The sequence below is a fragment of the Bufo bufo genome, chromosome 2 (assembly GCF_905171765.1).
Source record: "Bufo bufo chromosome 2, aBufBuf1.1, whole genome shotgun sequence".
Taxonomy (NCBI): Eukaryota; Metazoa; Chordata; class Amphibia; order Anura; family Bufonidae; genus Bufo; species Bufo bufo.
Genome location: NC_053390.1, coordinates 652,486,973 through 652,511,125, shown reverse-complemented (window position 1 = coordinate 652,511,125; position 24,153 = coordinate 652,486,973). Strand labels below are relative to the sequence as shown.

The 24,153-nt window shown below is 40.8% G+C and overlaps 1 protein-coding gene across 1 annotated transcript in view; it reads left to right on the top strand.

The window, feature by feature from the left end:
- The window catches only part of SH3D19 (SH3 domain containing 19), a 141,195-nt gene extending 118,420 nt beyond the window's left edge, over positions 1-22,775 (top strand). The window contains exons 12-21 of the mRNA XM_040418538.1: positions 1,509-1,577; positions 5,116-5,256; positions 7,770-7,836; positions 9,324-9,454; positions 9,980-10,035; positions 12,282-12,475; positions 12,945-12,988; positions 14,148-14,334; positions 20,819-20,913; positions 21,766-22,775. Of these exons, the coding sequence (XP_040274472.1) occupies positions 1,509-1,577; positions 5,116-5,256; positions 7,770-7,836; positions 9,324-9,454; positions 9,980-10,035; positions 12,282-12,475; positions 12,945-12,988; positions 14,148-14,334; positions 20,819-20,913; positions 21,766-21,873 (1,092 nt within the window). The 3' untranslated portion in view covers positions 21,874-22,775. The remainder of the gene's footprint in view (positions 1-1,508; positions 1,578-5,115; positions 5,257-7,769; positions 7,837-9,323; positions 9,455-9,979; positions 10,036-12,281; positions 12,476-12,944; positions 12,989-14,147; positions 14,335-20,818; positions 20,914-21,765) is intronic.
- The last annotated feature ends 1,378 nt before the right edge of the window (positions 22,776-24,153 follow it).

Below are 24,153 nucleotides of genomic sequence, written 5' to 3'. Positions count from 1 at the left end.
CCTATGCTCACCTGTTTCTCCAGCGTCATTCCTAGTGCAGCGGACACTTGCCATATACCTCAATGTCACCATTGAAGTCTTGTATACAAAGAATGGAAAGAATAAATTATAGGGTAGAGGATTATCTTTTTATTTTATACCATGTAATGAAATGTTTAATATAACTTGGGCAACCCCTTTAAGGCCAAAAGTTGTGTCCTTAAGGGGTCAACAGGACTTATGCCCAAAACCGTATAGGAATCATAACTGGAAGTCTGTACCATACTGATGTAAGATCAGGATTTTTTTATTTTCCATGTTACTATGAAAAAATCCGAAAACCCTGAATTTTCCTGGCTATGAAGCCTAATAATGGGCAGATACTTCCAGTTTCGTGGAGATCACTTTTTAGCCGATATCTCCTTATGACAGACAGGTTTACAATGATAGATGGCACCTAAATATATAGTTAACACAGGATCCACAATTCACCCAAGGTGATAGGTAAAGCTTATCCACTCCTTCCCTGTACAATGACCTCTGCACAGATCGTGCCTAGAAAACTATCTCAGAAGTCAATGAGCCTCCTCAAGTCTATTGTGTCTCTGGCCCATGGTGACTGCTGTAAAGCATATATCTAAATGCTGTCAACAGCAAGATGGCTGCCCCATTAATCAAGTTTATGAAATAGAATTATAAAATCTACAATAACAAAATAAAAACATTAAAAAAGAAAATGTGGTTTCGACCGGTGAAAAATATAAGTAATAAATTCCATTTTAGGGTACTTTCACACTAGCGTTTAAGTTTTGCGTTATTGAGATCTGTCATAGGGGCTCAATACGGGGGGAGGGGGACGCTTCAGTTTTGTCCCTATTCATTGTCAATGGGGACAAAACTTAACAGAACAGAATGCTCCAAAATGCATTCTGTTCCATTTAGTTGCGTTCCCAGACCGGAGAGCAAACCGCAACATGTTGTATTTTGCTTTCCGTCCTGGGATGCGGATGCAAGACGGATCCGACATTACTTCAATGCAAGTCATTGGGGACGGATCCGTTTTCTCTGCCACAATCTGACACAAAAGAAAACGGATCTGTCCCCCATTGACTTTCAATGGAGTTCATGACGGATCCGTCTTGGGTATGTTAAAGATAATACAACCGGATTTGTTCATAACTGATGCAGACGTTGTATTATCAGTAACGGTGAAAAGTGTGAAAGTAGCCTAACACAGGTTTCATAAGAAAGCTTGCTATGTTTTATGCACAGGATACTATACATCTACCTATTTTGAGTCAAAGCTACACAAGGTTTCTTGCAGATTAACACATGACTGATAAAAAGAAATGCTCTGCTAACAGAATGGAATTCCAGGATCTATTCATTATAATTACTAGTGCTCATTAGTCATTTATTTTCTCTATATTCTATTTTATGCTTTAAAAGTATTTCTAAGCGGAACATTTTTATACCAAATATATAAAGTTACACATGTATATCACCATGTCACCTCTTGTCCTTTTTAGTTGCCTTTGCCTCATGGAATTGCTGAAAAGGATACTGTATCCTCTAATCCTGGAGAGCTGTCGTGCAAGGTAAATCTTATTTCCCCCTTTAAGGGCTCATGAATACGACCGCGTGAAACCCAGAAAACACGACCCATGTGTCGGCCGCATCTCCCTGACTGATGGCGGCTCACCTGAGCAGAACTCGCCACAGCATAGTGATTTATGATGCAGTGAGTTCCTAGCTACTTGTCTATTGTACTATATACTGATTTCATTATGTGAGTACAGTATAATAGACCCTTGTCCAGCTAGGAACTCACTCCATCATAAATCCCTATGATGCTATCAGTCCGGGAGATGCAGCCGACATATGGGCCGCGTTTCCCAGGTTCCACACTGTCATGTGAATCAGCCCTAACACATTACACTTCACTATAGCAAATTGCCTTCTTTATGTTTATCATATTATCATAGTAATGTAATTACTTTGGTGTACTGTAACCGTGTCATTGATTGTACTTTATTAGAACCAAATACTGTAGATCTTTCCAGTTTCTTTATACACAACAATAGGCCTACACAGTGGCGCAGATTTTCTAAGATTTGTTTAATTTGGCCCAGTTTTAGACTGTCTAACCTACATTTATACCTATACACTTATTAATTGATTCACCTTACACCAGAATTTTCGCGGGAGAATTGTAATGCATTTTTGGCAGCTTAAGCCACAACCCTTTCCTGCTACACCATGTCAGATGAGTTGAAAAGGTGTCCACAACACTTCATAAATGGGGTGCAAAGCATGTATGCCAGTTTTTGTCACAAATGATGCCAGACTTCTGGCACATTTTGATACATCTTGGTGTGCATAGAGTGGCACAGTCCTTCCCTTGATTATAGATGCATCCTGTGATGTCACACGCTGTTGAAACCGTAAATGCCTATGGTATAAAGAACCTGTCACCTACGGTAAGCCCTAATAAGTACACTAGTACATGTATAGAACACCTGCAGCTGTGTGTCCACAAACCAGCAATGTATGGAATGTATACAGAGGACTTCTGGAGTCTTCTCAATGCACTCTATGGCCAGTTTGCGGGCGCATAGCGGTGGAACAGGGGTGAGTATGGTCATACAAATTACTGTACGAGAGTTAGAGGCAGGTGTTCTATACGTGTATTACTGTACTTATTAGAGCTTATCAGAGATGACTAATTCCCTTTAAATTGTAATTTGCATTTGGATATTGCTTCCAGTTGATCAAGGTGTTCCCCAGTTGATCATAGGTGCAGGCCATAGAGCTGGGAACCATACCTATGAGACATTTATATTTAGCAGACATTCCTGTCTATAGTGGGAAACCCCTTTAATCAGCTGGTCCATAATTTATCTTTTGTATGCTCGATGTTAGAGAACAGCAAGTTGTGCAAAAAGTACTAAAACATTGAACAGTTGGACATGTGCATTCAAAAGTTTAGAGAATGTCACATTAAAGGGAACCTGTCACCGGGATTCTGTGAATATTATTATTATTATAGCGCCATTCATTCCATAGCGCTGTACATATGATAAGCGGTGCACATACATAATACAGACAATTGCACTAATCATAAACAAGACGAGTTACAATCTGGTACAGAAGGAGAGAGGGCCCTGCCCGTGAGGGCTTACAATCTACATGGTATGGGAGAAGGACACAGTAGGTGCGGGTGAAGTTGGTCATGGCGGTATAGAGGCAGCAGGGTCACTGGTTGTAGGCTTGTCTGAAGAGGTGGGTTTTCAGGTTTCTTTTGAAGGATTCCACTGTCGGTGAGAGTCTGATATGTTGGGGTAGCGAGTTCCAGAGTGTGGGGGGTGCACGGGAGAAATCTTGGAGTCGATTGTGGGAAGACGTGATAAGAGGAGAGAAGGATGTCTTGTGAGGATCCGAGAGTGCGTGTGGGGATGTATCGGGAAAGTAGCTCAGAGATGTAGGGAGGGGACAGGTTATGGACGGCCTTGTATGTATTTGTTAGTACTTTGAAGTGAATTCGCTGGGCAATGGGGAGCCAGTGAAGGGATTGGCAGAGGGGAGAGGCAGAAGAGTAATAGGGTGAGAGGTGGATTAGTCGGGCAGCAGAGTTGAGGATAGATTGAAGGGGTGCGAGAGTGCTAGATGGAAGGCCACAGAGGAGAGTGTTGCAGTAGTCTAGGCGGGAGATGATGAGGGCGTGTACAAGCATTTTCGCAGATTCAAACTGAGCGTTTTACAGCCCGTTCGTACGCGCTGTAAAACGCTCAACAGGCAAGAACCAATGATTCCCTATGGGCATGGTTCTCACCTGAGCGTTTTACAGCGCGTACGAACGCGCTGTAAAACGCCCTACGCCCCAAGAAGTACAGGAGCTTCTTTGGGGCGTAATGTCGCGTGTACATAGACTTCCAAGAATGCGCGACAATGGGCGTTTGCTTGTTGCCGGCCGCATTAGTAAACGCCTAATAAAATCGTGCATACAGAGCGCTCCATACAGTACGCGCAGGTGTGAACCCATAAGGAAAGCACGAATGCAGGAGATGTTTTTGAGTTGGAGGTGGCAGGTGGTGGAAAGGGCTTGGATGTGCGGTCTGAAGGAGAGGGCAGAATCCAAGTTCACTCCAAGGCAGCGGACTTGGTTGACCGGGGAGAGTGTGCAGCCATTGATCGTGATAGATAGGTCTGTTGGGGGGGTTGAGCAAGATGGTGGAAAGATGATGAATTCTGTTTTATCCATGTTAAGTTTTAGAAATAGAGCTGAGGACATGGGTTGCTAGATGGTCGCTAGCACATCCGCAATACCCAGTTCCCATAGCGATTTTATACATATGCAAATTAACCTGAGATGAGTCAGAGCTTGAAAATATGACTCTTCTCTGGTCACACAAGTAAGATATGACTCTTCTCTGGTCACACAAGTAAGATATGACTCTTCTCTGGTCACACAAGTAAGATATGACTCTTCTCTGGTCACACAAGTAAGATATGACTCTTCTCTGGTCACACAAGTAAGATATGACTCTTCTCTGGTCACACAAGTAAGATATGACTCTTCTCTGGTCACACAAGTAAGATATGACTCTTCTCTGGTCACACAAGTAAGATATGACTCTTCTCTGGTCACACAAGTAAGATATGACTCTTCTCTGGTCACACAAGTAAGATATGACTCTTCTCTGGTCACACAAGTAAGATATGACTCTTCTCTGGTCACACAAGTAAGATATGACTCTTCTCTGGTCACACAAGTAAGATATGACTCTTCTCTGGTCACACAAGTAAGATATGACTCTTCTCTGGTCACACAAGTAAGATATGACTCTTATGTTAATTTGCATAAAAGGCGGGAAATACATAAATGCATAATACTTATTAAATTTGTCTACAAATTAAATTAAAAGTGTAATTTATATGTTTAGGGTAACACAATGAACATTTAGAAACTCTCAGTGAGGGTAGCATAGTAGAGGTGACAGGTTCCCTTTAAGTTCACCTGTAAAGGTTAGAGTGCATTTTAGGTTCATCCTGAAATTTCATCCACAAGCCAAATATCCCTAACTTTTTAGTTTTTAGAGTTTTTAATTTTTTTTCTCTTATATATTATAAATTCAGCGTGGAGAGGTGCTGGTGCTGCTGGAGCAAAAGGATAACCATTATGTTCATTGCCAAAAGGGAGGTATAACCGGGGATGTAAAAGTCACTAATCTGAAGATTATCACTCCACTCGATGACAGCACAGAAATCAAGCAGAAGGTAGGTTTCTCCTCAGAGAGAGGCAATTCAGATTATTTCATAGTACTGGTATAGTATGCTGCTTTACAAGGGAGAAGTTCTGTAAGGAATGTAGTCCATGTTGCCTCCTAATGTATGTATATCACATCAATAAGCCAGGAATCAAGCAGAACTGACCCCATGTTGAGGTTGTAAACAGGCATCTTCCTTAGTTTTAGCTCCTCCTAGGAACATTAGCATATCGTATGACTTAAACATGATTTAAAGAGGTTGTCTCACTTCAGCAAGTGACATTTATCACAAGTAAAAAGTTAATACAAGGCACTTACTAATGTATTGTGATATTGTGGTGGTTGTAGTTGCACACTATAGAAAAAAGCGCTGGCCTCTCTGGTGGCTAGGACTGTGGGGGCGCACATATGCTGGTGCTTTATCTTATAGTGTGCAAGCACAGCCGCCGCTGCTGGATTACAGGGTGGTCATAACCATGGAAACTAGCAGTGTATAATGTGATGGAAAAATGAATCCAGCCAGCAAAGGAAGCAATATGGACAATCACAATACATTAGTAAGTGTCTTGTATTAACTTTCTCTACATAATAAATACTATGTACTGAAGTGATACAACTCATAAATGCTGTGGATTTTTAGTGTACTACAAGATCTGTCCAAAACGAGCTTTTTCCTGGCACCCCCCAAATCTTCACCACAGAGTAGACCACACCGTTATATGCCCAGTGTGCACAGCTCTAGCTGAAAAGCACAGTAATCTCTGCTAAATAGGAAGTGTTAGGGTACGTCCGCAAACAATTAATTTACTGCAGAAAGCCACAGGGAAATCTGCAATGGCAAATCCGCACTGAATCATAGGATTTTTTATATACTGGCTTGCATCCTGACATTTTCCGGCTTCCAGCGATGACGCGTTGACCCATGTGACCACGTAAACTGGTGGGAGACCATGGGAACATCAGGATGGGATTGCCAGGGGATTGGTAAGTGAGTATGTACATTTAAATCAATTTTGCTCACCAGCAGATTATGCTGTGGATACACGGGTAACTGCAGCAAATTGCAGAGAACAATTGGATTTGTTGCAACAAATCCATGACAAAATTTATAATGTTGTGGATAAAAAAATCATCAATGCTGGCAGTTTTTTGAGATGTTTAATGGATTTTCTGCCTGCAAATCTGTACAAAAAAATTCCAGTATGTGTGGACATATCCTTAGACACAATCAAAAAGTTTTACTCTATTTGGGGAAAGGTAAACAAATATGTAAAAAACTAACCATCGCCACCCCGGGCAGGTTTCCTAAGTCTTGCCCCAGATATCTAAATAGTACGTGATACCTAAAAACTAGATCAAGTTTTGAAAATCGCTATTGCCTGTGCTCAGTAATGATACCGATGATTGGCAACAGGACTGAGTGGTGTGCACAAACCAACCCGGTACCTGCTATTTTCCACTGCCTGAAATACTGATGACAGTTGTATTCACTGACCCTATTGTACAACTAAGCACCAGACACTGGACCACTAAAACCAGTTAGCTGCCTCCCCTAAAAACTAGCTTATATTAATCCATCTAAAACCTATATATAGCCCTGTGAACATACATACATCACACATATTTTAATCTCTCCCATACATGGTGCATTTTATTCCTATAGCTAAATATATGAGTACAAAAATGAGTACAGCTCACTGCTGACTACTTCCTGGATGCACAGAACCATTGCGGACTCCGTCTGTGATGTATATGGAGAAACATTCCAGCATGCAATTCCAGTAAAAATTGCAGCTGTTTTAAGTCCAGTATAAAATCCAGTTCAGGTACACATACACCACTTAGGGTACTTTCGCACAAACGTTTTTCTTTTCCGGCATAGAGTTCCGTCCTAGGGGCTCAATACCGGAAAAGAACTGATCAGTTTTATCCTAATGCATTCTGAATGGAGAGCAATCCGTTAAGGAGGCATCAGGATGTCTTCAGTTCAGTCTTTTTGACTGTTCAGGAAAGAGCTAATATCGCAGCATGCTACGGTTTTAGCTCCGGACAAAAAAACTAAACACTTACCTGAATGCCAGATCCGGCATTTTTTTCCATAGGAATGTAATAGTGGCATTCAAATTGCCGCATTGACGGATCCGGTATTCCGGTCAACGCATGCGCAGACCTTTAAAAATGTGAGAGAGAAAAAATACCGGATCCGTTTTGCACGATGACACCGGGAAAAAGGATCCGGTATTGCAATGCATTTTTCTTACTTGACTGATCAGGATCCGGATAAGTCTGAAAAATGCCTGGTCAGTCAGAAAAAAATGACATGTGTTTGCATACAGTTTGCTTGATCAGGCAGTTCAGGCAACGGAACTGACTCCCGGAATCAAACTACGCAAGTGTGAAAGTTCCCTGTCACGGGCAAGTTTCCCCTTACTCATAGCTGGACATGCTGAGCTAATTATGATGCTGTACCACAGAGAATTTGTCCTAAATATGATTCTCACTTTACGTTTTTTTCTTTTTAAGGATTTGCCCCATAGAATGGAGGACAGCCATACACCTCAGGCATTGGTGCTGCATGACTTTGTTGGAGGTATGCTGAGTTATCACTATTTTTGGGTTATGACTCCGTTGGCACACACAAGCTCTTGCTCTGACAGATTAAAGGGGTTGTGTCACTTCAGCAAATGGCATTTATCATGTAGAGAAAGTTATAAGGCACTTATTGTCCATATTGCTTCCTTTTCTGGCTATATTCATATTCATTTTTCCATCATATTATACACTGCTGGCTACAATGCCATTTGCTGAAGTGACACAACCCCTTTAAATTCAGATGCCAGTCCCCGTTAAAGGGATTAATGCACTGGGTAACTCCTGTTTTTGTACAGCTAATTGGCTAGCTCCCCACACCGTTGATGGATGATATTTCTGCACTTAAATACAAGGTTATAAAACAAGAGTAGTCTGTCATACGTTGTGGTCATATGAGATGCTGTGTGGGTTACCATGATAACATCTCAGCCAGGCGGATTATCCCGGACTCTGCAGCCCTTATAATGTGCATCCCCACATTAAAACACCGGGAAGCTCTGATATGGGAGAGAATTGAGGATTCCTTTGTATGACATGAATTCATCATGTTTGTATTTGTTTTAGGTAAAAAGATTTTTTATATTTTTTAATTTTTTCACACAAATGATCTGGATCGGTTTATGTATGTATAAATAAATATATCTCTAAGCATGAAAAATGGTGAATGGAAATGGTGATGAAAATGCTAAGTGATATACATTATGCTATGTAAAATATTTAGGTAGTGAATTAGCATTATTGCAGTGATCAACAATGGCGCCCCCTGGTGTTTTGATGTTTCAACTGTTACAAATACTTCTTAAAATTTTCATCATAAAGCATCAGAATAACCCTTCAGATAAATAAATACTGCAAAAAATAATGCACTCTATGGATCTAGATCCTAGTATTTTAAAAGATAGGAGACCGCAGCTTGATTTTCTTTGCGGGTATGTGTGATTTTACTGTAGCTATTAATAAAAGCCTGCCCCTTCTCAAAATACAATCGTACAAGGATATGCTATCTATATAGGTTATAATGACTTCGAAACGTTTGCATTATCTGTGCCTTTATCACACAAAAATAACACAATTGTAGCTTAGAAAAAACCTGTAAAACAGTATGTGTTGCAAATATATTTCCTATTTTCATATAAGTGCAGATAGAACAGGAAGAAGTTCTACATAAACTATAAACCTATGGAGGGGATGAACGGCCTATCTACATAAGAAATCCCCAGGCTTTGCATTTGGGCACAGGGGCTTCACTTTACAGGTCTTGTGAGACATATTTCTAATTTAAGACATTTTTCTCCATGTCAACATTGTTGAGGAAAATGTTTGCCATTAAAAGTAAAAGCGCTCAATTACAAAAGCTCTGGTGTCCTAGTGAATGCAATATGCCCGCCATTGACTGGATTTGTCTCGAAGATGCTTGATCAGGTTGTTGTGAAATGTGTTTTTTATTTTTTTTCCCTCTAACCTTATTTTTCTGGTACTTTTCAGAACACATAGATGACTTAAGTCTGACCTCAGGGGAGATTGTGTACCTGCTGGAGAAAATTGACAGAGAATGGTACAGAGGCAAATGTAAAGGAAACACCGGCATTTTTCCTTCCAATCATGTCCAGATCTTGGTACGTGATTCCATACAAGCAAACCGCGTCCATAGGACTCTAAGGGCCCCTCCTGTTCCCTATGTGTACCTCTAAATTCCATATGTAGAAAAGTTGTGGCATGCAGCTATAGGATATAATTTACACCAGCCAGCTTTCTGGTGTAGATAAAGTTAAATATTTCGGGCAGAGGAGGCTTCAACCTCAAGTCCCAAAGTTTAGTGAAAAATGCCATTTGCGTAAAAAATTGCTCACTTGTGTGTGCCAGTAAGTTGGCGTCCAGGGAAAATGCCCCGTTATATCCAATTTCAGGACTAAAATGTATGTATTGGGTTTGCTTTGTCAGGCACTAATTTCAGATATTGGAACGTGATAAAACTGTACTTTTTGGAAGCTTTGTCCTTTTCTCTTGGATTCACAATGGCTCCCAATAATATAGAGCACATGGTACCAGCCTTATGAATAAGACACCATGCATACCCTCTTATGAAGTTTGTAGGAATCTGGACATTTTAATGAGTATGATTTCTAAATATATTCCCTTAGGTTGATTTGCTAGATAAGGGCCACCCGAAGAAAAATCCTGCAGCTTCTAATATAAAGTAAGTGTACCTCACAGATTATTCGCTAGCCGTATTTTTAACATATATTTAATATATATTAGCATGTTATTATAAATCCAAAAGGCAATATATTTATAATTTCTTTGCTCTGAGGACTGTTTATTCCCATGAAACTCTATTGAGAACTATAGCTTAAAAAGGTTTTCCGACTGTTTTTGTCCTGAAGATAGGCCATCAGTATCTGATCGCTGGAGGTCTGACAACCTGAGGATAGGCCATCAGTATCTGATCGCTGGAGGTCTGACAACCTGAGGATAGGCCATCAGTATCTGATCGCTGGAGGTCTGATAACCAGAGGCTAGGCCATCAGTATCTGATCGCTGGAGGTCTGACACCCTGAGGATAGGTCATCAGTATCTGATCGCTGGAGGTCTGACAACCTGAGGATAGGCCATCAGTATCTGATCGCTGGAGGTCTGACACCCTGAGGATAGGCCATCAGTATCTGATCGCTGGAGGTCTGACACCCTGAGGATAGGCCATCAGTATCTGATCGCTGGAGGTCTGACACCCTGAGGATAGGCCATCAGTATCTGATCGCTGGAGGTCTGACACCCTGAGGATAGGCCATCAGTATCTGATCGCTGGAGATCTGACACCCTGAGGATAGGTCATCAGTATCTGATCGCTGGAGGTCTGACAACCTGAGGATAGGCCATCAGTATCTGATCGCTGGAGGTCTGACACCCTGAGGATAGGCCATCAGTATCTGATCGCTGGAGGTCTGACACCCTGAGGATAGGCCATCAGTATCTGATCGCTGGAGGTCTGACACCCTGAGGATAGGCCATCAGTATCTGATCGCTGGAGGTCTGACACCCTGAGGATAGGTCATCAGTTAAAAACTGTTGGAAAACTCCTTTTAAATCTAAAATGGGAATATCCGAGAAATGTAGTTTGTGCGGTGTTTGGAAACCATGTATATAGAATAAAGTTACCATGAAAGAGGAGTGGAAAGGTAAAGGCTGTAATCACAGTTTGCCTCTTCCTTCTCAAGCATACTGTGTAAGCAGGCATGGTCTCCTAGATCGTCACTATGATAATGCAGTGCAGTCTGCAGGCAGCATGTTATAGAGCCGGAGGAGCTGAGCAGACTGATATACTTTTATAGGAAAAGATTCCTAGAAATCTCTGCACATTCTGAGAGGGATTCTGAGCATGTCCACACTGCCCTATATTGCACTGGAGTGAGTTTTACATTGCTCAAGTGCATGCAGCAGAGCCCTCCAATGGTATCAGTGTCCCTTGATGAGCATACAAGTGAAACATGTCATGTCTGGATAGTGGGTCAGAACCAGTATAGGGCTGCATATATTAGGGTCCGGTTCCAGACGGGGTTACCTTGTTAAAGTGGTTACTCTGTGTCTAGGCATCTTAGGGTGGACATGGTCCCCCTGACGTGGTAAACCAGGGATAAACCTGTTTGGTATGACCACCCCAATAACCGTAAATCCGGAAACCTGTGTCACTCTACCACAACCACAGGACCAGATTGGTTACATCCTCTGTCGCCAGGTTGGTGGGTGATGCCTGTTCCCTTTTTTGTGCTATTTTTATGCTTTCTATATCCCTCTGGTTTATCTATTGAGAGGGGGGGGATACTTTTGAGGATAATCTTTGGTTTTTACGGTTTTAACCTGTTTTCATAATTAGTTAAGTTTCATGTTTAGTCACCTGAGGAGTTATTAAATCTGAATATAGGGCAATTGCTTTATATATAGTGTTGAGCGAACTTGTGTTTTGAGTTCGGCGTCTAAAGTTCGGGTTAGGGTTATCGAAGAATCGCATTATGGATTGCGCTACCACGGACCATAACGGAATTCAGAATCCATAACGTGATTCTTCGATAACCCGAACTTTAGACGCCGAACTTAAAACACAAGTTCGCTCAACACTATTCATATACTTCTGTTATCAGTTAACAGTGGAGAACCCATGAAAAATCCAGTTTTCTGTACATCGACACATATTTTTTACCAGCTTGCACCATAGGCATGAGACAGAATGCCATAATTGGACCGAGGGCTGAACCCTGCTCTACTGTATCATCAGGTCACTTCCACTCATATATTGTAGACACTAATAAGAGAGAATGTGCAATTCTCAAATATGTCGGTAAAGGTTTCCTTGTGATTTACCTACTCTATAATTGAAGATTTCTAGTTTATTTCAAAAAGAGTTTCATGAATAACAGCGTTATGCTTTTTCTCAATGCTTTTATCCAGAGGTCCACGTTGTGTGGCGCGTTTCGAATTTATTGGCGATCAGAAAGATGAGCTCAGCTTCAGTGAGGGGGACACAGTCATTCTGAGAGAATACGTTAATGAGGAATGGGTTAAGGGAGAGCTGAAAGGACATGTTGGCATTTTTCCAATCAATTTTGTGGAAATCCTAGAAGACTTGCCAAACAAGACTACAGGTAATTTTGTGAACTGTTGAGATTAGATCCTGCACTAGTTTTGGTTTGTTAGTTTTTTGTTTTGTTTTCTGTATGTTGGAGCCTTACAAGGCAAATAAATGAGAATTTTAAAAAATTCTAAAAAGAGAAGCTCTAGGAAGGTACTGTTTTTTCTTGTGGCGATCCAGATAGTATATAGAGAGTCTTACAGGCAGTGCTTCCTGGGGAAAAGCATGCAGATTAGCTCTTCTCCAACAGAAAGCTTTCTATCTAGAGCCACCTTTTTCTTTGGGAGGAGAACACAGAGAATAATCTCCACTGAACATCATAATAATAATAATAATCTTTATTTATATAGTGCCAACATAATCTGCAGCGCTTTACAGACATCATTGTACATGATGCAAGTCTATGAATGTACTGTGTTTCTAGTATCTTTTTAAAAAATAAAAACAATTTAAACCCTGTATTCCTTCTTTTCCATTTTTAGCACCAGATTCAAAGAAGAATAAACCATCTGCATCTTCTGCACAGGTACGTTTTATTGTACTTTCACCAGTAAAAAGTGAGCAATCGATCCTTTTAGCTTAGGCTATGAAGGACAGGGACAAATGTATCAATAACAGCACGACAATTTTTGTGTCGTGTAAAAATGAATTGACCAACATTTGGACCACCCGTTGACTGTAAATGTCCATGTAGTCCGCACTTGAACTGGTTAAACGCCCTATGTAAATAAAGCTGAATTACTGTCCAAGGATATTCAACTCGGTAATATACTTTGTGTTTCAATTTCTCACTATTTACAAGAACTCTGCTTGATGTCTATGGATGGAAACATTTTTGTTGACACTCAAAGGATGAAAACTAGTAATGACCTAACTCCTCTTACATCTAAGATGCAGGTTAGGCAATCTTTTGTGACCTAATGACATCAGTAGTATTAATTCTCCCTACTATCCTAATATCTTAGGAGCTTGTATCAATGTAGGTAAAATCGATAGGTCGGAGGTGCAGGGTATTTAGTTCACAGAAGATTTCCTAGACAGAAAGCTAGTGCAGATTAAGGTATGGCCACACCAGCAAAATCTGCAATGAATCTCCAGCAGAATTGTATTTGTGGAGAATTTTCCATGGATTTTGACTTCTGCGGGATGAAATCCATTATGGGAATCCAGAGTATAAATGGAAATGCTCTAGATTTAAAATTTGCACCGCAGATCAATTTACGCTTTTGAAAATCATGAGCAGTTACTTGGATTTGACTGGGATAATTTGGTTATTTCAACTTACCTATCATTATCTATACCTATCAAATTGGGGTCTGACCATTGGGACCTCAACAGTCACAAGAATGGGGTCCTATACCCTGCAGGGCCTCCCAAAATGAATGATGTGGCAGGTCGAGCACGTCCTCTCTGCTGGAGGTAGGCGAGGTTAGGCTCTCGGCCATCTCCAGCAGTCCCATAGGGAGGAATGTAGTGGCATGCTCGACATATTATTCATTTCCATAGAAAGGGGATAACTTGGAAAAAAACTGAATTCTTCTTTAAATATTTTCACTTTAAAAGAACTTGTATGGCTGCATTCTTGCCAACCACTGTGACCAATAGTAATGTGTAATATTGACTGTGACTTCTCTATGTCGAAATATTAGACTTATGTCTCAGATTTCTTGTGTTTTCTATTACAGCTAAACCGACTGTCTGGGGAATGGTATGAAGCACTGTATGATTTCACCGCAGAGACAGAAGATGACTTACCCTTTAGAAAAGGAGACAAGATACTGGTTATAGAAAGACTGGACTCAGAGTGGTACAAAGGACGACTGAATGGCAGAGAAGGCATCCTGCCAGCTGCGTTTGTACAGCTCTGCTCAGGTGTGTATGTCAATTAAAATGACGAAACCTCAGGTTAGTGGTAAAGTACCCCTGTGATGAGGGCGATGCTGCCACAGCTTTGATGAGTGGAGATTGCTGTGTAAGAGGTAGATGTGCGGTTCATCAGTGGGAGCTGTGAATAATGTACGAGACTCTCCAGAGGGGCACTGCACCTCTGACACCAAGGCATTTAGTTGTCAGCTTCTACATGAGTACATAGAATCACACTGAAGTAAATGCAGCAAGATAACTTGTTTTACACGAAGTGAAGGTGACTTGCAAACCGCAAATGTATTTGAGAATTATTCAGTTCCCATCGTACATACAAACATATGCAGGTAGAACAGAAATAGGACTGATGACGCCGGATTCGTTCAGCCTGTAGCCTCTACATTGTCTAGTCCCCAATATTGATTGTTACAGTGGAGCCTCAATGGTGAACATGGAGTATAACAAAGGTGCCTCTGAGTCGGAATAGGAGAGGAGAATTAAGGAGAAAAAGTCAGTTTTGCGGGAATCCACATTGGCATAATTTCATGTTTGATGTTTGATAAATGATGCATCTTTAAGTCTTTCCGTCGTGAGATGTTACTCTGATTTCTATGCCACCCATTTACAGGAGGAAGGTTGTGAATTTTTTTGGCAACTTTTTGAAAAGTTACAGTTGATAAATCTGGTTTAGGCTGTGTTCACACTATGATTTTGTCCTGCATTTAACAGATATATTGGGAAAAAGAAGGATGCAAAAGCATAGTACACTTCTCTTCTCCATCCTGCAGAGTCCAGCAAAAAATAAATGTAACGAACCCTATGATGATGGATGCTGCTGTATGGCTTCCATCTGAGGTATCTGTTCAATTTATATGTTAAACATGGGATAAAAACGTGGTGTGAACACAGCCTTAAAGGGGTTGTCCAGGTTCAGAGCTGAACTCTGACATATCCCCGTTTTCACCTGGGTGCGTGGCTTTGTTGGAAAAGGGGCATAGCCTAAATACACTTACAGATGTCGTAAACAGACTAGCAGTTTTTTGGGCATTTTGGACAAAATTTTGGCGCACAAATGGAATTCTAGTATAAATCTGGTGCAGGATTTATGACACTCCAAATTTACAAAGGTCTGTGGGCCAGAACATTAAAGTTTTCTAATATTGAGACTGTGATTCATATTCTTAGACAGTGCAAAGTACAAAACCATTAGTAAATCTGCCCCTATATTACAGTATCCCGTACCTCGAGTTCAGTCATTAGCCATGTTAGGCCCCATGCACACTGCAGAGACACGGAAGCAGTACTGAGGCTTAAGGGTCACTTCAGTTTTGTGCTGCAAAACCATAGACAGGTGCTCCATATGGCGCCATTTTACAGATATATTCTGCTTGGATACAATGCTAGGGCAGATTACTTCTGGAATACAGAATCTGATGGAGCAGGCCACAACATAGACAGGTGCTCATATGGCGCCATTTTACAGATATATTCTGCTGTAGATACAATGCTTCTAGGGCAGAAAACTTCTGGAATACAGAATCTGATGGAGCAGGCCACAATATTTTATGCATCTGGTTGTCAGTGTATGTTCTTGAAAGATTTCTTTAAAGGGAACCTGTCACCGGGATTTGATGTATAGAGCTGAGGACATGGGTTGCTAGATGGTCGCTAGCACATCCGCAATACCCAGTCCCCATAGCTCTGTGTGCTTTTATTGTGTAAAAAAAAACGATTTGATACATATGCAAATTACCCTGAGATGAGTCCTGTCCCTGACTCATCTCACGTACAGGACACATCTCAGGGTAATTTGCATATGTATCAAATCGTTTTTTTTTACACAATAAAAGCACACAGAGCTACGGGGACTGGATATTGCAGATGTGGTAGCTACCATCTAGCGACCCATGTCCTCAGCTCTATACACAAAATCCCGGTGACAGGTTCCCTTTAATGAATTTGTGAATATTACTAGTAGCTTCTTTTTTTATTACAAAAAATGCTAGTTGAAGCAGTCCTCTTGAAATTATTTCTAGTGATTTTTATTTTTGGCTGTATTTAATTTTTGTTTTGTTTTTACATTTGCTGACATCTAGTGGCTAAACAGGTAACAATAACCTACGTCTTTCCACCGTGAAATTCACCTCATTATCACCATTAGGTGGAAGGTTAATGACAGAATGACGCTCCTATTATGTTGCCTGACCAAGATAAGCAGATGTAGAGAGGGCAGGTTATCTTCAGAGATTTCCTGACGAAATCAGGGAATAGTGATTTGGGGGTGGGAAGCATGGAGGCCTGTCTCTAGGAAATAAATACAACATAATGCAAAAATAAATTAACCAGATAATTAAAAATGAAGAAAATTCCATATAGCGATAGTACGGTCTTCTTTAAAGACTTTTTACTCTAGACTGAGACTTTAGAAACCTGCAGGGTGTTTTTGCGGAGCGGTGTTGAGGTTGGTACAGCCACACATAGAGCTGGGTTGTCATGACATCCTGAGACTGTGGAGCGAAATAAACATCTGTTTCTAAAACTTCTTAATCTTGAGACATTTTCTGCTTTCAATGAACAGCATAGTAAGCGAGATGAGCGTCTTGTGTAGTCGGTTCCTCCAGCAGTGACTAGAGACGCAGGGAATGGAAATGTAATCCATTTGAGAAATGCCAGCAGTGCATTTTTACATTAAGGGCACATAGCAGTGTAGTTTATGCAGATTTTCTGCATTTTGGGTAGTTTTCACTGCCAAGTCTACACCAAAATCTGCATGTTTTAACATTCCGATTTGCCCCAGATCTCAGCCTTTGCATTGCAATGGGTCAAATCTGCACTGAAAATCCACACTAACAATTGACATGCAGAAAACTTCTCAACATGTAGATGAGATTTTGAAAACCTCATCTACTTAGGCCGAATGCACACGGCCGTGTTCCGCGGCCGAGAGCGGTCCGTGGTATGCCGGGCTGGATTCCTGTTCACAGCAGGAGCGCACGGCGTCATTGGTTGCTATGACGCCGTGCGCTTCATGTCGCCGCTGCACTACAGTAATACACTATACGAGTAATACACTACAGTAATACACTATACGAGTGTATCACTGTAGTGCAGCGGCGGCATGAAGCGCACGGCGTCATAGCAACCAATGACGCCGTGCACTCCTGCTCTGAACAGGATTCCAGCCCGGCATACCAGGGACCGCTCTCGGCCGCGGAACACGGCCGTGTGCATTCGGCCTTCGCCCTCTATTACACTGCACGTTTTCTGCACAAAATTTTCTGCAGAACATTTGCGGGTATTACACACCGTGTGCATGTGACTTAAGGACATTTATCATGATCCGAGAGACGATTTAATCCTAATACATTAGTATAAAAAGCCCTGCCCCAGGTCTGCTGTACCCCACTACTGTAAGAGAAAACTCCATTCTCACACATTCATACGTGCAAGACATGCTTTTTTGTGTCCTATGTGTTAATGTCTTGGCTGTGTGATAAGCAGGGAGCATGCTACCAGCAAAGAGTTTCCAGACTGTCACTTAAAATGGTTTTATGGATCTATGTTAATAAACCTCCGTGAATTTTAAATGAAAAGTCTTACAAGTTTCTAATATAATTTATGTTTCAGCTCTTCGCTATTTTCAAGATACTGGGGGTCATTTATCAAAACTGCCATTTTCTTTGCCACTTTTGCTATCCCCTAGCCGGCAGGAGGATGTTCTTAATTTATGATGAGGTGCACACGTCAATATAACTTAATCACATCCTTGAAATTTATGTCAATTTGTAGCTGGAGTAGATTTCATTCATCATTTACGTCAGAAAACTGCTGTGAAGGAGGATAAATCTACTGGGCAATGGACACTTTCTGCAGTGGGTGGCATAGTAAATGACCCCCATTATTTGCACAACTCAGACTGCAGACCTGTACAAGGCTAGTCCTGTCCTCATTTGGGAAGTGGATACAGTTGTACCCAGTGTAGGCAATGCTCTATGTCTATGAGCTAAACAGTGGTAAGAGATCTAACAGAGCATTGCCTGCACTGAATACAAGTAGACTGCATGTAAACAGTGTTCTCATTCACGGACGGCAAACGATTATCTTGAAAATGGTTAAGAACTGTAACAGTGTACTAGAAAGTTGCAGAACTTCTCATTTATACAGCAATAACACTACTAGAGATGAGCAAATTTCATATTTTGAAATTCATTCACACTTCGTTTGGTGGTAAAAGCAGAATTGCGTTATGGATTCCATTGCCACGGACCATAAAGCAATTATATGACGGAATGCATAACGAAATGCCTTTAGAGGCATTTGGTTATTCATTCCGTCATAATAGAAGTCTATGGGCTGTATAACGGATCCGTCCTCTCCTGCATAACGGAAACGGACGGATCCGTTATGCAGCCCATAGACTTCTATTATGACGGAATGAATAACGGAATGTCTCTAAAAGCATTCCGTTATACATTCCGTCATAGATTTTCATTATGGTCCATAGTAACAGAATCCATAATGCAATTCTGCTTTTACCAACAAACGAAACATGAACGAATTTCATAACTTGAAATTCGATCATCTCTAAACACTACAATAGACATTGGCTGAGTGTTTGTCCTGCTGTCTGCCGACTTCATCAAAAATATGCATGCCGGTCATAGATGTAATGATTATTGTTATATACAACACCTCCCACAATACAGTTTTCCATTTGGAAACATGTTTATCTGGTGTGAAATAGATGGCTGTGTATGTCCCTTCCCTGGCAAGCTTGAGGTAGATTCTTTACTATGGCTTGTGTGTAAAGACCCAGAAAACATTATTATAAAACTATAATCTGCTCTACATATTGGAGCTGTTATGTCAAACATGTGAAAAGAGATTTTTTTTTTTTGTTTACCCAAACAAATTCATTATTTTTTTTTTTGCCCAAAAAATACTACTTTATGCAAATACCAGATTTGGTAAGATATTTGATTAACTCTTTTTATTTTGGTTTTACAGATTAAATGTGAAGTAAGTCCAGATATCCCACCTGACTCTGCAGCCCTTTGTCAGGGCAGCATATTACAGACAGATTTGCTCTAATAGTCCAATAAAATAATGTGCCATTTGGCTAGAGCCTTACGAAGAATACAGTGGACTCCGTTACTAGTCTGCTGTATTCATGGGAGCCCTCATCAGACTACCTCCTTCTACTCCTTCGACCAGAGTCTGACGACTGCTGTGTATACATACAGTACAGACCAAAAGTTTGGACACACCTTCTCATTGAAAGAGTTTTCTTTATTTTCATGACTATGAAAATTGTAGATTCACACTGAAGGCATCAAAACTATGAATTAACACATGTGGAATTATATTCATAACAAACAAGTGTGAAACAACTGAAAATATGTCATATTCTAGGTTCTTCAAAGTAGCCACCTTTTGCTTTGATTACTGCTTTGCACACTCTTGGCATTCTCTTGATGAGCTTCAAGAGGTAGTCCCCTGAAATGGTTTTCACTTCACAGGTGTGCCCTTTCAGGTTTAATAAGTAGGATTTCTTGCCGTATAAATGGGGTTGGGACCATCAGTTGCGTTGAGGAGAAGTCAGGTGGATACACAGCTGATAGTCCTCCTGAAGAGACTGTTAGAATTTGTATTATGGCAAGAAAAAAGCAGCTAAGTAAAGAAAAACGAGTGGCCATCATTACTTTAAGAAATGATGGTCAGTCAGTCAGCCAAAAAATTGGGAAAACTTTGAAAGTAAGGGCTATTTGACCATGAAGGAGAGTGATGGGGTGCTGCGCCAGATGACCTGGCCTCCACAGTCACCGGACCTGAACCCAATCGAGATGGTTTGGGGTGAGCTGGGCCGCAGAGTGAAGGCAAAAGGGCAAACAAGTGCTAAGCATCTCTGGGAACTCCTTCAAGACTGTTGGAAGACCATTTCAGGTGACTGCCTCTTGAAGCTCATCAAGAGAATGCCAAGAGTGTGCAAAGCAGTAATCAAAGCAAAAGGTGGCTACTTTGAAGAACCTAGAATATGACATATTTTCCGTTATTTCACACTTGTTTGTTATGTATATAATTCCACATGTGTTAATTCATAGTTTTGATGCCTTCATAGTCATGAAAATAAAGAAAACTCTTTGAATGAGAAGGTGTGTCCAAACTTTTGGTCTGTACTGTATATATAAAGAAGGTGAGAACAGCTCTCAGTCAGTGGCGAGGATGTAGGTAAAGGCCGGGAGAGCACTCTTCTTATGAATACAGCAGATTAATAACTATGAGTCCTCTGTATTTTTAACCAGGTGGCACTATAGTTATGTGCTGTTTGAACTATTAGAGCAAATCTGTCCCTACAATATGCTGCTCGTACATAGGACAGTGTGTGCAAGTGCCCTAAATCAATGTTCTATAATACAAGGAAACCATGTATATTGCCTTGTTAAAAGCGTGATCTTTCCTATTGTCCATAGTGATTTCTGTGTGCTTCTTGTAGGACCAACGGCGCGGGAAACTCAGGGAGGGAAACCTGGAAAGGCTCGGGCACTTTATGACTTCTGTGGGGAGAATGAGGATGAACTTTCATTCAAGGTATTAAACATGTGGTACTCATTCAGACTTCTTAATGTAATGATTCTAACTTTCATTACTTTGGCGAACTACTACACCTACCCTCAACGAAGCTTTAAGTGGGAATTAAAATAAAATTACTGAAAACACTTAATAGATCCCATGGATCTCCTTATAGAGACCAGTCCTGTGTGAAGGCTTATGGTAAGTGTTCCATGGTATGAAGCCTTGTTGGCAATGCTCCATGGGAAATTAATTAACGTCTGTTTGAAAATATCCTAAAGGAACCCGTCCTGCTGTGTGAATAGGATGGGTTTTGTGTATGACAGTGGCCATTGTCTTTCCTCTGATGATTGTCCAATAGACAAAACGAGCCATTATAAATAGGTTTGAGCGAATCCACCTTCAGATCATAGATCCAAAGTCTATTCGATTTTAATGCTGTATCCGTACAGCATAAAAAATATATTGGCTCCGTGGAGTCAAAGTTTATTTCGCTCGAAGTTGCGTGAAACTTCAGTCAATTCCTACTGTATGCATATCTGCGTATTAAGACACAATTTAAAATAGCAATGGTATTGGCTGGTAGGAGATCGCTGCATGTAAACTCAGTGGTCTCCTTCACTGAGCGAGCGGCCGACTGTCAGGAAGAAACGCTTCCTTCCTGACAATCAGCTGCTCATCGGCCTGTCTAAATCCACCGTTATGCATTAAGCTCTGTGTGTAATTACTAGGTATGTGTACACACTCTCTAGTATGTAGTACACTAAAATGAAAACGGATTGCCTTGATTATTGATCTGACTATTACATCTCTACTATCTATGCCATATTACTATACATTAATCCAAAGTGTTTTCACTCTCCTCCGCAGGCTGGTGATGTAATCACTGCACTGGAACCAGTAGATGATGAATGGATGAGTGGAGAGCTGTATGGGAGAACTGGGATATTTCCAAAGAACTTTGTTCAGAAATGTTAGCACTATACAGCGGACATTGCATTGTACACTCTCACAAAACAGACTATCACCTTTGGTGCCAACTGAACCTTTTATATAGATATAATGTGTGAGATTTTTGCACTATGTTTTTGTGTATTTTTTTTTTATATTATTTTCGATAAGATGTTTTGTTCTGGTTTCTGTATGCGCTGTTTACCTGCTTGTTCTGTACGAATACATCAAGTCCAGCCGGAGATGTTTAATGCATATCACCATGGCCATGTAGCATTGTAAAGGGCTTACAGAAAAATGTCCTTGACTTCACTGGCCAAGAAACTCCGTCTGATCTACCTTACTTCTGGTCTACCCTGCAGGTGATGGACACTCATTTCTGCAAGTCTAGCATTGCACAAGGCCAGCCTGGGGGTATGCTATGTGTAATGTGCTGTAGGGTTTGTTTGATTTTCCTGAAGCAATCTTCAGATGGCCAATATCCCACTTGGCCAACCAGGCCCTAGCATTCAGTGGAAAAAAGACACATTTCCACAGGGCCAGGATGTTCAGGGCTTGTAGTATCTGCAATCCATTTAGTGCCTGTGTACATTACAGCAACATGAACTTGGAATGATTTCCTCTCCCCATCACTACATATTCGTTTTCTGTTAAAACGTACAAGTGGACATGGTTTACTCGTTCTGGTATGCAAAATTGTTTCCCCGATCCATTCTGTGTATTAACACATACTGTCCATTTACGCCTATAAAACCTTTGCTTAAGCTCCATTTACGAACCCTCTCCAGTAGAGCGCACATCTGTACCTTGCATGAGCCAGCATCATTGTCCTTGTTTAACCCTCAAAGAACTAAAGAAATGATCGCCTTGAAAATGGAACTGAAAAGAGAATGTCTAAAACAAAATTGTACACTGTTCACTAAATCATGGAAAAGTACTCACACGGTCCATCGCAGAAATCTGTTCAACCTGAACCTACAGTGCAAAATTGTCAGACATGAGGTGGGGTTATTTTTTTTTATTTAGGCTTTTCTTAAATCAGGCTTAAATATTATTTCAGACACAGAATAGAATTTGACCCATTGGGCTTTGAGAGCTGTGCAAACATGCCGCAAGAAGCAGCAAAACTGGAGGCAGCAGAAGTTTAGGTATAACGTGGAGCTATGAAAATGAAAATAAGTTTCACTTTAGATGGGAACTTTTGAATGCCCATATACAGGGTAAATTTAATGGATCTCTTTCTAATCATTCCTTTAGACACTGTATACAATCCTACTTTTTAAAAAGGACTGCATCTTTTTGTATGATGATCAAACCTGCTAATGTAAATTAGAATAATAATGTCATGGTCAGCTATTTTAAGTGTATGGAGTTGCACTTAAAACACCACTTCAGAATTGAATGTCTTTGGCAACTTTGAATGAGATGATGATTTCAGTGTTTTCTTGCTTAGGAAGGGGCCACACAAATAATTTAAGTGAATGGAATTACATTGTGACCCTCACAGTTGATGCAACACAGCAGCCAGAAAAACATCCAGAAGGGCTGAATTTCTTGCGACTGTCGTGGTCACAGCAAATTGGAGGTCGCAAGGCGAACCTATTCAGTTACATTAGTACCAATTAATTGACATGTAGGCAGCACTATACTGCAATTTTTGGCTGTGTGACATGTGTGCCAGTCATCGTGTAGCCCCAAGTCTAACTAATTTACTGCATCTCTTTTTATTAGGGCTCATTCAGACGACCGTATATTTGTGTCCACATCCGTTCATCAAAATTGCAGACCCATTCATTTCACCACACTGTTGCTGTCCGCATCTGTACTTCCGTTCCGTGGCCCCACAAAAAATAGATCGTCCTATTCTTGTCCGCAATTGTGGACAAGAATGGGCATTTCTATCATAGGGTTGACCGTTCTGTTCCGCAAAATGCGGACCACAAAAATGGTTGTCTGAATGAGCCTTTACAGTAAGATGATGCAGTAGCTGCCTATCCTCAATCATGATAGGCCACACAGATAACCTAGTGCTGACAACGCAAGAATTTTCAGATACGTATTTTTTTTTTCCCCAGAAGCTACACAGTTGCTATGGTCAGCTGGCCAAAATGTATTTTTATCCTGCACTAGTGTTTATGTATAAGACCCCATGTGTCATAAATCAGCAATGCACTTTAAGCATCATGACTGCTGTCTCTAGACTCCGAGATTGTAACATATGGAAGTGGTGAATGAACTATGCCCTGGTAATGACCCAGTGAACACAGGAGAGGAGTATATCAAGAGGAGACTATTAGTTTGGAATCT